Source organism: Anomalospiza imberbis, chromosome 25 (genome assembly GCF_031753505.1).
Source record: "Anomalospiza imberbis isolate Cuckoo-Finch-1a 21T00152 chromosome 25, ASM3175350v1, whole genome shotgun sequence".
Classification (NCBI taxonomy): Eukaryota; Metazoa; Chordata; class Aves; order Passeriformes; family Viduidae; genus Anomalospiza; species Anomalospiza imberbis.
Genome location: NC_089705.1, coordinates 5765503 through 5781716, shown reverse-complemented (window position 1 = coordinate 5781716; position 16214 = coordinate 5765503). Strand labels below are relative to the sequence as shown.

The 16214-nt window shown below is 50.9% G+C and overlaps 2 protein-coding genes across 5 annotated transcripts; one reads left to right on the top strand and one right to left on the bottom strand.

Moving 5' to 3' along the window:
* Nucleotides 1-177: 177 nt before the first annotated feature.
* On the bottom strand, nucleotides 178-3422 carry PNRC2 (proline rich nuclear receptor coactivator 2). Of its 3 annotated transcripts, none has more exons than XM_068172896.1 (3): nucleotides 3265-3422; nucleotides 2224-2428; nucleotides 178-1768 (listed from the first exon to the last, which is right to left on the bottom strand). In XM_068172896.1, the coding sequence occupies exon 3, from the start codon at nucleotides 1748-1750 to the stop codon at nucleotides 1328-1330; it is 423 nt and encodes a 140-aa protein (XP_068028997.1). In that variant the 5' UTR covers nucleotides 1751-1768; nucleotides 2224-2428; nucleotides 3265-3422; the 3' UTR covers nucleotides 178-1327. The 3 variants fall into 3 exon arrangements, with proteins under 3 accessions (XP_068028997.1, XP_068028998.1, XP_068028999.1); XM_068172897.1 differs by having other exon boundaries at nucleotides 2224-2425; XM_068172898.1 differs by lacking the exon at nucleotides 3265-3422 and adding an exon at nucleotides 2888-3009.
* Nucleotides 3423-8989: 5567 nt separating this feature from the next.
* Nucleotides 8990-16214, top strand: CNR2 (cannabinoid receptor 2). 2 transcript variants are annotated; one of them, XM_068172870.1, is made up of 2 exons: nucleotides 8990-9813; nucleotides 14485-16214. In XM_068172870.1, exon 2 carries the CDS (start codon nucleotides 14551-14553, stop codon nucleotides 15598-15600), a length of 1050 nt encoding a protein of 349 aa, XP_068028971.1. In that variant the 5' UTR covers nucleotides 8990-9813; nucleotides 14485-14550; the 3' UTR covers nucleotides 15601-16214. The 2 variants fall into 2 exon arrangements, with proteins under 2 accessions (XP_068028971.1, XP_068028972.1); XM_068172871.1 differs by lacking the exon at nucleotides 8990-9813 and adding an exon at nucleotides 9824-10058.

The following is a 16214-nucleotide window of genomic DNA, read 5'->3' as shown; positions in this document are numbered from 1 at the left end:
ACTGATGCATTTCAGGAACACAGAATGATTACAATCCTTCCGTTTTATCAAGCACCTGAGCCCAGGCATTTGCATTTCTTGTGAAACACTTGATTTGGAACATTTCGGTGTTTTTTCATCACTGAACACACACCTCTCCTACACATTCACAACAGGAGGATCTGAGACTCCAGCAGCTTTTTTTTTTATCTTTTTTTTTCTTTAATTAAAAAAAAATCTAAATAAGCCTTTTTTTGCACTGGTTTTACTTTAAAAAAATGAGATTAGAATCAAATACAATGTGCATATTCATTGCATGTGAAGTGTAAGGGCACAGCCACAAATGTCTTTTTTTTTTTAAGTTTTTTTTTTTAAACAAAATATCTTTTTTTTTTTTTTAAACCAGGCCACGTACTCAACATGGTCATCTTACATTCAGCAGTTTTGTACTAAAAATACTTCTGTGCAGGAAAGCCCAGCAGAAATTTACATATGCTACAATGTTTTACATGTATTTACATGGCTCTGTCTTCCCTGTGAGAACATCTAACACCTGCCCCAAACTGTTAATTGTTACAGGGGAACCAATTTAAGACCTAACTAAAGAACTACTCCACCTTTTTTTAATAGAAACTGATACAAATATGTGGTTTAGAACTCCTCAGTGCAGCAGGCACACAAAGGATTTGGGGGAGCTTTTTTGGCAGTCACCTGGCAATGCAAGCTCTTTAGTTGGCACTCACGGAGATTCCTGGGAAGCACAGCGGGATCTGCCTGAGGAGTTCTTCCACCCCCTTCCAGAACATTCCAGATGGGAGCCACGGGCTTCCAACGCTCACCCACCACTGCAGGAGTGCCACTAAAGCTCACAGGGACAGGGAGGAGAGTCAGCTGTGCCTCCCTGTGTGCCCAGGTGGAGGTTTCTGCTCTGCAGAGTGTTTAGCAAATCTCACACCAGTCTGAAAAGCAGCAAATAACCTGACTAAAGTTTTCAGTGCGTTTTTAGTTTCAGTTCATGCTGCATTAAGTTAGGTAAAAGGTGGTTTTCTAACAATTCAAAGCCACAATTCCAATTTTGGCACACAGTCCCACTTGTTCTTAAATACAGTAAATGGTGACTGCTCAGGATTTGATTGATTTTCAAGAAACTATTTCACAGTGAGGTGAACACAGCACTGAACTTCTGAGGTAAAAGATGAGGGGAATGTAAACTTTCACCCCTCTCCAAGTGACTAACTACATGCAGCAAGAACACCTGGTCCTGGCACACCTGGAGTTTGGAATAGCAATGCTCAAATCTGAAACCCTGACAGTGAAAATCACTTCTGAAAATCACACAAGTTACACCTCAGGCCTGGACTTTCAGTAAGGTTTTGAGCTGAAATGTCATTATTTCTTTATCAGAAGGTTTAAAAGAAACAGGTACCCAGTGGCTTGGTGGCTTAGGCAGAACACTTGGGGAGGGTGGCTCGCTGAACTTGGCTCCAGCATAGTTCTGGTTGCTCTGAGGGGTGAACAACAGGTTGTGATTGGACAGAGCAGGATTCCAACTGGGATTCTTGGGGAAGTGAACGTTGTTCTTGCCCCCTTTCTGCATGGCCTGCCATGCACCAGGAGAGGAGCTGCAGCTGTGGCCTCTCTCCTTCTTCACGTAGGTTTTCATCTGAGAATTGGGGTCTTTGCTCTTCTGCCTGTTTTTAAGTTGTTGATGGTTCTTGGTGGTATTTCTTGACTGGGGAACGGGAATGTTGTATCTTTCTCCACCACCCATCTTCAACTTAAATGTCACCTGTAAAAACAAGTCAGGGTAAGTCTTTATTATTCTTTTTTTTTTTTTTTAAACAAAGTATTTCAGAGAATGTTTAGATTTCAAGCAAAGGGACAAAAGTCAACCTAACCAAAACACACCACTTCTCTCCTCAGAAAAGGTCTAACTGCAGGAATGGGACTGACAAAACCTTGCTAAGAAAATGCAGAGCCAGATTTAATCAGTCAGTATTGAGTGCTAGAGACACTTAAATTCAGCCTGTTAGCACCTAAAGACTGGGCAAAGTTTGCACTGATAAAGCCACTCCCTAGACTTCCTGCTAAGTTTGAGAATTGCTCTGATAAACTTAAAATGAACTGAAAAGCACCTCAAGTGGAGCAGGTTTCATGCAATTCCCAAAGCCCAGCCCAGACTTCAGCACAGCATACTCAGCACTTCCCTGCCATGTTTATTTCCCCTTTCCCACCTCCATTTACCTCTCAGTGGTCTTCTCCGATTCCACACTCTCCAACTCTTGCCCCCTTTCTTGCTTCCAAGCCTGAAAGAAGAGGTGCTGCCTTGTGCTGGACTCCTTCCTTTGGCTGGGAATAGAAGTTTTCATGGGCTGATCTGCTGTCTTCAGCCAGGGAGCCGAGCCCAACATCGGATTCTCGGCACAGAAGCTCCAAGGGAGAAGTCCTGCTGCAGAAACGAGAAACAAATTTCAATTCAGACTATGGAAACAATTGTTTCACTTTGGGGTGGGGAAAAAAAGGCAAGCAGAAATAATTCAGAGTCAGCTGCGTCTGTTTATATGTTAAAGATGAAAACATGCGACACACAAAACCCCACCCAAAAAGACACAGCTCTGTTTTTCTCTACTTACATAAAGTTCACCACCATACTTAGCATATCCCAAGTAACAACATTTTGCTCATGCTCTGCCTTACAAAGCGTTTTAACAGACAATCAAGACCCTTATCCCTTTCGTTTCAGTACAGAAAAAGTAGAGTACAACAGAAAATACTTTGGGAACTGGGACCAATAGAGGAGCTGCCCACAGTGTGCAAACCCTTCCCCAGCTATCAGAGAGCTCCATTTGTCATCTGTCAGCTGTTTCTTTAACCTTCGTTAGTCAAGTAATTCCTTAATAACTCTTACACTAATTTCCTGTTTTGCTCATGGCTTGCCTTGTCCTGGGATCTCAGAGATTTTAATCTTGACGCACTCGAGTCTGCTCAGCTCCTGTCACTCTCCCAACTCAGCAGCCCCCTGCCCATCCCTCCCAGAGCTCCAGAGGAGCCGCCCATCTCCATTTCCAGCTTCCGCCTTGTTTGGACTGAAACCAAAAGCCGAGATAACGTCACCGGCCCAGCTGCCCTCTGCCCCCGCTGGCCGGAGCTCCTTCGCCTCCGAGCTTTGTGCCTTCTCTCACCGACACCCGGGGGAGCCGGGACCCCCCGTCCCCCCTTCCCCAACAACGGAGCACAACATGGCGGCGGCCGCGCCCGGCCCTGCCCGCGCCGCTCCGCCCTTACCGACTTCTGTCCGCTCCGCTCGCCCACAAGCACGGACACGCGCACGGCCCTCCGGGAACCGACCCCGCGCTGCTCCGCCGTTACTATCCGACCTCCGCCCCCAGAGCTCGCTCCGATCCGCCCCGCTCCGCTCCGCACCGTCCCTCTCTCTCCCTCACAAAATGGCGGCCGCGTCCCGCGCCGTTTAACACCCTCTCCCTCCTCCCCCCCCCCTCCGCGGGGGCCGCGAGCCGCAGCCAATGGGAGCGCGCCGCTCGCCCGCTCCGCCAATGGGAGCCAAGCCCCGCCTGTTGCCAGGCGGGCCCGGGGCAGAGCGGCCGCGGCGCGCGGGCGGGCGGGGCCGCCATTTGAATCCCCTCACGAAGGGCAGCGCGGGAGCGGCCGCCGCCCTTTGTCCCGCCCGGGCCGGCCCCGCCGCTCTTTGTCCCGCCCGGGCCGGCCCCGCCGCTCTTTGTCCCGCCCGGGCCGGCCCCGCCGCCCTTTGTCCCGCCCGGACCGGCCCCGCCGCCGGGCACCGCCCGCCGGCCCCCCGGCCTCCTCTCCGCATCCACCCGGACACGCTGCCAGCCCCGCCCCGCCCGCGAATCAGCACAACAAACACCGTAGGGACCGCCCGCGCCAGCTGCCGCTGCGGGCTTCAAAGGGGTGAAATAATTAACCAGAAAAAAAAAAAAAAAAACAAAAGGAGAAACGCACAAAACAGCCGGCTGTGCGAGCGAGGGGCGTCGAGAGAAGGGATTCGGCGAACAAAGAGTAAAATCCAGCCCCCCGGAGATGGCCGCAGCGTTCTGATGTCAAATGGACGGTCTCGGGTTTGTTGAAGCCATTCCCCAGCCTGCATTCAGTTAAACTATTTCATGTTTAAATTTAAAGTCTTGAAAACGACGTAAAGGGATGTTTCTGGTCAAAAGACAAGGAAAAGATTCCCCAGGTTTAAAACAGCACAGTGGTTGCAGTTAGGGTTTATATTCGCTCATTTTGCCTCAAAGGATCATTTCGAAGAAAAAAACCCACAAGATTTGGCCTTCACCACGTGTAGGATGATTAAAAATCAGGTATACATAAGAAATTGCACGTATGGGAGTGTTCCCTGCCCACCACTGAGAGGCCAGTCTAGCACTGTACACCACATTAAAGGCTGAAAAAAGGAAGTTTCAAAGAAAATGGAAAAGAACGAGTTCAGTTCCAACCCCACCAAGTCACGGCAGTACTTAAAAACAACAGATGAACATTCAAGAGTTTTTATTTTGAAGTAAAGACCCTGGTTCCACTGAGTTACCCTGCATTTTTAGCTACAGGAGGGAAAAAAATGCTGCTTTATCCCTAAAACCAAACGGATTCCTTACTGACCTGATGTTACAGGGCTGTCACCCAACCCAGGACAAGGTAAAGACTCTAAAAAGAAGTTTGTATTCATCGTGAAGTTATTTTAAAAGCCAGCATATATTTTAACGCACAAGACGTGTTGACATACCCAAGCCCAGACCTTTGTTCCCGTTCTTTATTGTATGTTAGCACAAAGCCAGCTGAAATTAATTTGTTTTCCTCCCTTTGCTCGGGATTTCTTGGCACAATGTAGTGGCTGAGGTCCTTACAGCAGCTTTTTTTGTCTTTAGATGGAAGACAACAATATCTGCTGTAAGCCTGGAAATCCCACTCATTAATTAACAACTCTCCTACAATGCACATCAGCAGATTTCTGCTTTGTTTCTATCTCTGGTGTGTTTATTTCTGCTCAAACACAATCTCACCCCTGCATGTGGATGTTCTCAAGCCAGGACATGTCAGTGGGATTAAGAAACAGCATTTTGCAGGCTGCAAATGTTCTGCTCTCTCATCTGGGGAGCACAGCAGCGTGTACTTTTCAGTTCAGAACAAGGATTACACAAGGTCTGGCTGTTTGTCCTCACTATGGTTGAGATAATTAAAGAAACATCTTGTCTTTCTGAGCTGGTTTTGGGGTCAGGCTGACACATTTCGCCTGGGGGAGCAGGAAATGTCAGTGATAAGCCATTCCTGTACTTGTGCAGGAACTGTTCCACTGAAACAAATTGAGTCATTTGGAGGCCGAGCGGGAACACCGAGGGTATTTTTTAAATCAAAGGGACAAATACCCCAAACACCACAAAGTCCAACTTGCAAAGTTCTGTGTTTCACCCTTGGGCGGTTAGAGCCCTGGGCTGGTTTCCTGCCCTGCAGTGGAAGGCAAGGAGATGTTCCCAGAGCTGTGGAAACCACAACAGACACAAGCACTCCACTTCCCGCCACGTCCTAAAGACACGGCACTGACTGAGTCCTGAGGTTCTGTCTCAATCCCTTATCATCACCACCCCAGATTCCTTCAACAGGAGCTTCTTCACTCCTTCAAACACTGATTTTTAAACGCTCTTCCTTTTCAAAGGTCTGGATGTAACATTTGTGACTCCTAAGCATGTGACACTACATCAACCTCAGGTACTCATGGGCAGACTGGGATATTTTAGCTGCCTCCAGGATCACGCTGTGCTTGCCCTGATGTCCTGCAGCCCTGCGGGTGCTACAGACCCACTTCCAGAGGCAGAGCCCTCAAACACAGCGCTTCCAAACCCAGCCTGCTGTGCCACGTGGTGACACAGACTCGGTGACCTCCACTACACCCTCTCATAACCTGTACACAGCGCGGACAGGAGTTTTCTGTTGTGCAAGTGTCTGCTCTGTCTGGATTATTCCACTTCCTCCAGGTAGTCCAAAGATGCCTGCAATAAATCCCAGCTTCCCTCGTGTTCCCAGGGCGCTGCATTACCCAAATCCCCCTCAGCTCCCCACCACGCTTCTGCTGCCACGGTGACAGCACCTCAAGGATTTCCCCAGCCACCTTTATTTTTCACTCAGCACCTCCACTCCCTCTCACAGCAACCATTAATCCAGCCCAGGGAAGCAGCTCCATCTGTGCTGGCACTGCCACAACCAGCAAGTCCCAGTGAAGACAAAGCCTCCAGAGCTTCATTAGCCCCAAATTAAGATGCTCCCAGCTGTGGCAGAGATGGATCTCAGCACACACGTGCTCCTGCCCGAGTGTTTCAGTGGAGCTGCTGAGCGTGAATGCTGCAGGAAGTCTGCAGCTCGGATGACTCATTTGTTAAATCAATAGTGAACCATTGCCCCAGTTTTATTTCACAGTGACGAGTTTCCGGCAGTGGGTGACTTTCAGTAAACCCAAGATGTTTACTTTTAGTGGCTCCAAGAGTCCCATGACACCCTTGAAACTCGTTAGACGTTTCCACCTGAGCCAAACATTAACCAGATTGTTAATCTAAGTTTTCTTATGAGGGAAACGTGCATGTTTTCTGTAAAATCTGCATGAAAGCACCGGGTATACAGCAATGCTTAGAATATCCTTTATTCTGACTGGCAGAGGACCTGTGTTCATTAAATAAAGCTCAGGATATTCACAGCAGTGAGCTACAGGAACTGAGCAGATATTTGAACCTCTGCAGGGTAATTCTTTAAAATTAACCAGATTGTTAATCTAAGTTTTCTTATGAGGGAAACGTGCATGTTTTCTGTAAAATCTGCATGAAAGCACCGGGTATACAGCAATGCTTAGAATATCCTTTATTCTGACTGGCAGAGGACCTGTGTTCATTAAATAAAGCTCAGGATATTCACAGCAGTGAGCTACAGGAACTGAGCAGATATTTGAACCTCTGCAGGGTAAATAGAGAAGAGGCCCAAGAACCCAAACAATGTGATACAACTACACATTTTAATCGCTTAAATCTCCTTATAAGTATATTGATATAAGCTTTAGACATGAATTAATTCGATGTCCACCAGCACCTGAGTTAGATCAGCTCCAGAACACGAGTTCCCTCCTCTGCACTGCTGGAGCTCGTGAGTGTGAGATCCCATCCAGCACTGCGTCGTGCATTGGTGTGTGGGACACAGCACCCAGCAAACAGCACTACGCGTGCACTAGTCCACCCAGCAGAGCAGTTAGCCAAACCCTGAGCCTGGGGGGTTTAAAGGGCTTGTGCTGAAACGGCTCTGTCACAGCTGACAGCTTTTCCCACTCTGGAAAACAAACACATCCAGGCACGACTGCCAAGACACACACCCTGTTTTCTGCCTCAATGACTCCCGTTCGAAGCCACACCGGCTCTGAGTCACAGAGCCCTGCAGGAACCTTCAGCCCATGTAAATCAGTGTGCCTGCTTCAAGTCCTATCAGCAGGGAAAACAGTTTTACCCGAACGCTCCTCATTCCCCAAGAGCAGCACAGGTGTTTGTGCTGCAGGCCAGGGCACAGGAGAATCCCTCAGACAAGCCCTGTTTGTTCTCAGGAGCTGTGCTAGGCACGGCAGTAAATCTGAGGTTTTTTTCTGAGCATTTTCTCTAGGAGTGAGTAGAGAGTCACTCACCGTGGCTCTCTGAGCCACACCTTATCAAGGTGAGCAGTGCCTGACCCTCAGCCCCATCTGCACCACCCAGTTTTCAAATTCAGCCCCAGCAAGAACAGCAGTCAGAGGAAGAGGAGCAAATCCCTGTCCTCCCACAGTGCACAGACACACTTCCAGCAGGGGCTGGTGGTGTCTGAGTGTCCCATCACATGCTGTGTCCCCAGGGCTCTTCACTCTGCTCTGGAGACAGAAAGTCCTGCACTGCTGAGCAGCACCAGGCTCACAGTCCCTTTCCCCAGGACCTGCCCAGCATTGCTTCGACCCAGGGTATGGGGGGGTTCCCAAAGCAGGGTTATTCCAGCAAAAAAACACCTTTACATTACATTAATCAGCTTTGATAGTTTTCCTTTAGTGTGGCAGGACAATTTTTGCTATAAATCAGAGTCAAAAGCTCCTCACTCTGCTGCCATAATAATATTTCTTTCCTATAAGGCATTCATGTGACACAACAGTTCTCCCTGCAGACAGAGGAAACTTGGGTCCATGTTTCACAGGATGCTGCTGGATGTGACGCTGTGTCAGGGCAGGGAATAATTTGGGGCTGGGTGCTGCTGTTGGAACTCAGGACCAGCATTAAGAATCTTTCTGTTTCTCATCTCCTTTTTACAATCTCGTACCTCCTCCTGCAAATTTCTCAGTTTGGAACAGGAATGGAAGAATTATTTTTTGAGACAGAGCTGACAACCCATCATCTCCTGTGCTTACACCACAGCCCGTGATGCCTCTCATCGTTATTGCTGTTTGCAGACCCCGTCCCAGGCCCGGAAGGGTCGGGCAGGTCTCTGCAGAGCCAGGGAACCCCCTTTTCCCGGCCGGGGGCCAGGAGGAAGTGCTGAGTTCCCAGTTCTGCCTCCTTCTCAAGCTTTCCCCGGCCGCTGTCCGGGTTTCCCTGGAGAGGGCAGCCGAGCACCGCTGAGCTCCGGCGGCTCCTGCGCAACCCCTGAGCCGCCCGCGGTGCCCAAGGGGAAGGAGGCAAAGCGGCATTTGGAGAGGACAGGGTGGAACCGCTCGTGATGCCGCCGAATGAGGGAACTGGGATCCCAGCAGGAGGAAAAGTTGAGTTCCCAGCTGGAGAACCGAGTTGCTGGTGCTGGGATAAGGCTGTGGGGTGGCTCTGTGGGTGGCAGAGAGACGTAAGGAGCATCCAGGGGCTAAGGATCACGTCTTTGCTTCACCTCCAAGCCTCCCCACTGCAGCCTGTATGGTCTACATCCAACCACAATGTGGCCGGTTCCTTTGGGATCTGGGGCCAGCTTGCCTGTCCCCACTGACCGGTGATATTGTCCCTGGTGTCAGCCGGCAGGGGAAAGCTGTCCCTGCTTTCCAGCGGCACCAGCACAGCCCAGCCCAGGCAGCCGCTGCCCAGCCGAGGGGGGAAGTGGTTACGGGAGGAAGGATGGATGAGAGCAGGTACAGCAGCGACCACAGCCTCTGCAGCCCAGGGTCCTTCCTGACCACAGGGATTGTGTAGCTGAAGACCTTAAGGCATTTTCCTTCCACTTGAAGAGAGAAAATCACCTCGTTCCTCTGGCATGAGCTGACTGTGTACAGAGAAATTCAGGGACACAGGTGAGGTTTGTGCTGCTCGAGGAGCTGCAGGCACAGACAGCAGAATTCTGAGCTTGCCCTTAGACCTGCACACAACCAGGTACACCCACGTTTTTCCACATCTGCCTCCTAGCTTCTTTCCTCCCCATACTTTTCCATGTTCCCAGAGAAATCAGGAAGAGAACCTGAATGTCTCTTGCCTCAAAGTCTGCCATTACATGGAGAAATGAGAGAGACTGGGAGGATTATTTCAGCAAGCCAGAGGGTTTGGGTGGTTGTAGATGTGGCACGAGCAGGCAGCAGAACACAACACCCAGAGGAGAAGGGAGGAAGGAAAGAAAACCCGACACACATTCTCCAAAAGAATGTGACAGAGAGCAAGGAAGCAGAGGAAGGATTCACACTGATGGATTTCCAACACAGGGGAATAAGCCAGAATGGTTCAACAAACCCAGATGAAACCAGAAGTGCCGTGAGAGGAGAGGGAAGCAGGCACTGTCTACAGCTGCACCAGCTGCCCTGAGAGCCGGAGCGATGGGAAGCCCCAGAGCATGGGTGGGGAGGTGAGTGGTTTGTGTTTGCTGACCCACAGCATCCTGCAGCCCTGGGCCCTTTTTTCACACTGGAGCACATCACCCCTGGGAGCCCTCGGTGCTGCCATGCACAGGGCAGGCTGGGGAGACTCTGCTGCTCGGGGAGATTCCCGGGATTCACTATCAGCTATTCGGGATGAACTGCAAGGCAATGTGCAACAGAGGGTGGGAAATAGGTTTTTAGGATGGATTCTTTCTTAAGGAGAAGGTGAAAGGTAAGTGCTTCATAGCAGGCTGTGGGTTAACTCTTAACAGCTGATTTTGGGAATTGTTAATGTTGGATCAATTCATCAGGAACTGGAGTGACAGGACAAGGGGGATCAGGTTCCATGAAATTCCTCCCTGTGAGAGTGGGGAGGCCCTGGCACAGGCTGCCCCATCCCTGGAAGTGTCCAAGGCCAGGTTGGATGGGGTTTGAAGCAACCTGGGACAGTGGAAGGATGGCACTGGATGGGCTTTAAGGTCCCTTCCAACCTAAAGCATTCTTTGATTCTCTGTCAGAGGTATTTCCAAATGCCTCACGAGGATAGGATGCTGAGTTCAGTGGTTATGATGGTTTTGGTGCAGTGAGAGCAGCGCTGGTTTGCCCTGCTTTGTACCCAAACTGGCATTTGCAGCTGCTCTGCACCCACCCTGTCCTGGGTTTCACTGTCCCCTCCGGCAGTCACACATAGGCAGAGCTGATAAATAATCAAATCATCTTCAGTGTGACATTTGAGGCTGACAGGTCTTACATCAGGGAGGGAATTCCACTTGGTGTCATTTAATGTGGTCAGGACAAACCAGGGTTTACAGGTAATTCCAAAATAATGGAGAAACTTCTGCAACTAAACCAGAAGATCGTGTATAAACTAAAATGTTTGTAAAGCAAAAGATGCTTTGCTTCTTCAGCAAGTGAAATTTGCAAGCATTAGTGACAATTTTTTGCATAAATCACCACACTTGTTCCTAGTAGGTGATAATTTAAGACATTTTATTATATTGTAAAGCTCAAAACCCTCAGATATTCTGAACATGAAATATTCAAGAGCAGTGCTTTCAGAGTGCTGCAGGCACAATGCACTGGCTGATGGCAGCAGGAAAATTTAATTTTACATGATCTAAGCAACTGGTACGTAACTTTTTAATCAGCAGGGTGCTGTGATGGCTCGGTGAAGGCAGAGCCCATCCCAAGTGAAGCAGGAATGGTGCTGCTGCGTGCAAGGCACCGCCAGCCCGACAGCTGGAATCAATCGCAGCGAGGCACTGAGAAGGAAAAGGACTTCTTCATTTGTAAATTTAATTTCCCCCGAAGCCAGTTGGAGCTATTAGGCTGGAGGGAGTGGGCCAGCAGCAGATCTGATGGGAGGGGAGGTTTCTCTGCTGCTCTGGGCACTGTGCAGTCACTGAGGCTGTATCAGGAATATGTTGCATTCCCAAGTATCTTATCTGGGTTCTGTTCCTATCACTCACTCCTCGTTCATTCACTATTGTTTGCTGGGGCTCTGCTCTTGTTGCTGGGGGGGTTCCCTACTGCAGGGACACATTATTTTGACAAAATATTCCCTATCCTGGGCCTTCCTGCTGGCAGGAGATGCTGTGTTTTGATCAGATAGTTTATCCTGTGCAGAAGCCCAGGGAATCTCAGCTCAGCTGCTGCACTTCCAGGGAACCAGCCCCTGGGTGCCACAGCCCCTGGAGCTAAAGGAGGGCCAGAAGGCACTTGGCTCTTCCTTGTTGAGCTGAGCTGTCAGCCCACGGGGCTGGAGCTACCTGGGCTTGCCAGACTGGATGCACAGCCATGCCTGGGGCTGGAATTCCCGAGGAGGTGGAGATGCTGCTCTTGGAAAGGGGGTTTCCACCCTGGAAGTGGGACTTGTCCCATGGAGGATGCTTCAGGTCAGCTCTCCCCCAGGAACCAGGTATGGGCTGGCCCTTTTCCCAGGAGCTAAGCCAGGCAGGGGGCAGAGGCCATGGACAAACAAATCCAGGGGCCCATCTGACAAGAGGAAAATGTCCCCTGGGCAGGAAAAAGCAGCTTTGGGGTCAAAAAACCAAAAAAACAAGGGGCAAGCAGTGCAAGGAGAGGAGCTCTTGGCGCTGCCCGTGTTTTGATGCTCGTACAGAAGAGACCTTTTGCTGGAGCAAGCCCTGTGCTTCCCTCATGGACACAGGAGCTGCAAGGAGGGTCTGGGGGAGCAGAGATCTGTCCTTGTCATTCAGCCTGAGACAGAACATGTGGGAAAGGAAGGCTGGGGCTGGCTGATTGCTCTGAGCCCAGCACAGGACTTTGAGCTGAGGCTTATCTGAGTTTTTTCAGCTTAGTGGAGAGAGCTGCGCCAGGACAGGCAGCACAGGAGTTATTTTAACATTATAAGCAGATTCTCTCCCCAAGCAGCATAACATCAGGGATGGCATTTTGCTGCCTTCACTCCCCTGCCTGGTTTTCAGTGGTTTCCAGGCTCCTAAGGATGTTAGTTGGATATTGCACAACTGCAGGTTTGAGGATTTATGGTGGTCCTGGGAATGCTGGCTTCAGGTAATGGATGCCAAGGTGATGCTGGAGGCTGCTTAATGAAGAAATGTCTTGGTTTGGATGCCGGGGTTTGGCTGGGGAGGTTTGGAAACTCGAGGCAGTTGCTGCTCCAGTTGTCCCTGGTGAGCCCTGCTATATGAGAAGTCCTTCTGTCTGCTAAATCCATCTCTCTCCAGAGGAAGGGATGTTGTCAGGTTTAATAACAGCAGTTGGTAATTCCTGCTGCCTGTGTGGTGTTCCTGGGAAGGGCTGCAGGAAAGGAGAGCACTGAGATCTGAGGGCAACATCCTGCTCCTGTGTTGTTACCCCATGCAAGAGCCTGATGTAAGAGGAGGGCAGCTTGCTGCAACACTCAGCCACACGTCAGCCCAAAGTCCAGGACTCCTCCAGCCTGGAATGCCAAGCAATCCTAATCAGGATTGCCCTGCTCTGCCTGTGATTGGCACTGAACTCCCTACAGCCACCGATGTCCCAGCCCTGACAGGCAGCAGGAGTCAAATGTGAGGCTGGGGCTCTTCTCTGTCACCTCCTGGGCAGCCTCTCAAGTCACTGGGGGTATTTTGCAACTCCTGAAACACAGGAAGAGAGATGAGTGTAGGGGAAGATCAGTGGGGAAGGAAGTCCTCAGGCCAGTTATAAACCCCATGTTTTATAAACCCATCTGCTGAGATGTCACAGACAGAGGTTTGTTGGGCAGTGCTGGCTGTTGTCACCTCCAGCAGCAGCTGCATTTCACACAGCAGGCAGGGGAGCCACAGGTGGAGGGGTACAGGTGGCTGGAACCCACAGCCCTGCCCCTGCTCTGTGGCTGTCACACACCCTGGCCATGGCTCGTGTGTTTGGGACATTTCCTCTTTCACAAGAGAGCCAAGGGCAGGCAGGGACAGTGACTTGTTTGATCTGGGGGAAAGGGAACACTGTCAGCTCAGTGCTCTCCTCCAGCAGAGGGAACTCACCATCCCATTGCCTGGATGAGAGATCCTGGAAGCTTTTGGGAAGGGGGATCCTGTTCCATGGGCTTGGGCACAGCATTTTGCTGTAATCCAGGCAGGTTTGGGGTATCCCACAGCTGCCTCTTTACCTGCTCTCTAACCCAGTCCAGGATGACCTTGTTCCCTGAAATCCAAGGCTGCACAACTTGGTTTAAACACCAGTGCAATCCACAGAAAGGAGAGAAAATAACACCTGAAGGACAGGGTACGAAGATGAAGGGGGTTAAATGCATTGAGCTGCAGAACTGCAGAGAAAAACCCAGCTCTTGTTGCAGGGTGCACAGCATCTGCCCTGTGTAAAAGCAGGCATTTCCCTCCATCACACCTCTGCTGATGCTAACATTATTGATAAAATTAACCTAATTCTGGGTATGGACAGGGGTTCTTAGGCTCAGGTGGTCTCAGTCCTGCATGTCCCCATTTGGATGTCCAAACTGTACTCTAATATCGATCTCTAATTAATCTCTAATTATATCTGTTAATCACTCTGACTGTGGCACATGGAAGATGGAGGGGGAAACACAACTGCAATGAGCTTTGCAAAGCTGCAATGGGCCAGCTTAAATATAAAACCAGTCTTGTTGTTTTATATGTTCAAGCAGCTTTGGTGAGGAGTAGATCCTTCAGAGTGCACTTTGTGTTCCCAGATGAGCTGCACCGAGTCCCTGGCAGGGCAATATCTCCCATCCTCCTCCATCCAGCCATCTCCCAGGGCAGCTGCAGGGGGACAGGCTGTTCTGCAGGGCCTGTCTCTGCCCGTGGCTGTCCCCATGAGCCGTTCCTTCCAGTGCTGCTGGCCCTGAGCGGTGAATCCTGGAGGAGTGCTAAGAGCTGGCTCAGGATTTGTACAATTCTCAGCTTCCCTTGCTGCTTCCCTCTTGTGGTGAGGAACCAGCCTGGGAAACCCGGGTGGTACATCCAGGGTGCCCCTGGGCTGTGGGAAATGGGTCTCAGCCACACGACCAGTGGAACAAAGCCTGGGAAAAGCGTGGAAGTTGGCTCCAGCCTTTGGGCTGTGGACTTGAAAGCAGCTCTCTGTGGGCTGATTTCATTTAGCTTGCTTCCCTCTAAAGGGAAGGAAGTCTGGGTTGAATTTATTGCTTGTTAAGTCCTCTTCACCTCCACCTTTTTCAGAGCATCTGAAGAAATGAAGAAGGAAGCAGAAGGCTCTCTGTGAGCTCCCAGCTCCAGGTAACCACCATGGATACTTGCAGGATACCTGCAAATGCTTCCAAGTGCAGTGGGAACACCATGGAGTGCTTCATGGTGCTCAGCACGCGGGCACAGAAGATAAGCATTGGCATCCTGTGTGGCCTCTTTGGGACAATGTGTGTTTTTGAGAACTCCCTGGTGCTCTACCTGATTTTCTCATCCCCCGGCACCAGGAAGAAGCCTTCCTACCTCTTCATCGGCAGCCTGGCCCTGGCTGACATCCTGGCCAGCATCATCTTTGTCTGCAGCTTCGTGAACTTCCACGTGTTCAACGAGGTTGGTTTCTCCAAGGAGGTGTTCCTGCTGCAGCTGGGAGGGGTGAACACGTCCTTCTCGGCCTCCCTCAGCAGCCTGCTGCTCACAGCCCTGGACCGCTACATCTCCATCAGCCGGCCCTCGGAGTACAAGCTCCTGATGACCAGGAAAAGAGCCTGGACAGCCCTGGCGGTGCTCTGGGTGACCTGTGCCACCATTGCTTGCCTGCCCCTGCTGGGCTGGAACTGCTGCGTGCTGGATTCCGCCTGCTCCGAGCTGTTCCCCTTTGTGGATGAAAATTACCTGTCGGGCTGGATCTGCTTCGTCGTGGTCCTGCTGGGCTGCATCGTCTACGCCTATGCCCACGTGCTCTGGAGGGCTCGCCAGCACGTGGCCTACATGGAGAAGCACCAGGCACAGGCAGGGAAGCAAAACACCCGGATGAGGATGGACGTGATGCTGGCCAAGACCCTGGTCATGGTGCTGGCTGTCCTCATGCTCTGCTGGTCCCCCGTGCTCGTGCTGATGATCTACAGCATCTTCGGCAGGCTGAGCGATCACCTGCGCAAGGTGTTCGCCTTCTGCAGCACCCTCTGCCTGCTCAACTCCATGGTGAACCCCATCATTTACGCCCTGAGGAGCAAGGAGCTGTTCTCCTCCCTGAGGAGGGTGTTCTCCCACTTCAGGAGGCAGCTGAAGGCCGCTGAGGAGAGCCCAGAAGCAGAGAGCACACACAAGTCCTCCGTGATAGAGACCGTCTGCGAGGACACGCACGCCATGTAGGGAGGCACCAGTGGGAAATCCACCCACTCAGCCTGGAAGGAACAGTCTGGATCACTTTTCTTTTTATTTTCTCTTCTGATGGGAGTTGAGGGATCAGCTGTGATGTGGAGACAGCTCCTGCTGATGTTACTCTTCGATGCTGGGACAAAGTGCACAGACTTTGCTCTCAGGCACAGGTTGGGATTGTTGGGGTGTCCTGTGCAGGGCCAGGACTGGATGATCCTTGGGGTGTCCCTTCCAGCTCAGGATATTCCATGATTCTGTGATAATCTCCCACCAGGGGAGGTTCAGGTTGGACATCAGCAGGAATTTCTTCATGGAAAAGGTGGTCAGGCTTTGGAAGGGGCTGCCCAGGGAGATTTGGAGTCCCCGTCCCTGCAGGTGTCACCTGGACATGGCACTCTGGGCTGGTGACAAAGTGGAGACTGGGCACAGCTTGGACTTGATGGTCTGGGAGGGCTTTTCCCACCTCTCACTTCGGCTTAAGGACTTGGCCAGAGCTGAGGCAGACAGGACCTTGCAGGCAGCACATTTCTTCCAGCCGATTTCAGGAGAACTGACTGAACCATGCAGGTGTTTCTTGGATGTTATGTGATTAAACATATAAGCCATTT

What these genes read in the sequence shown, in the direction of transcription:
- PNRC2 (XM_068172896.1), bottom strand. Translation starts at nt 1,750, where the DNA reads ATGGGTGGTGGAGAAAGATACAACATTCCCGTTCCCCAGTCAAGAAAT.
- CNR2 (XM_068172870.1), top strand. Translation starts at nt 14,551, where the DNA reads ATGGATACTTGCAGGATACCTGCAAATGCTTCCAAGTGCAGTGGGAAC.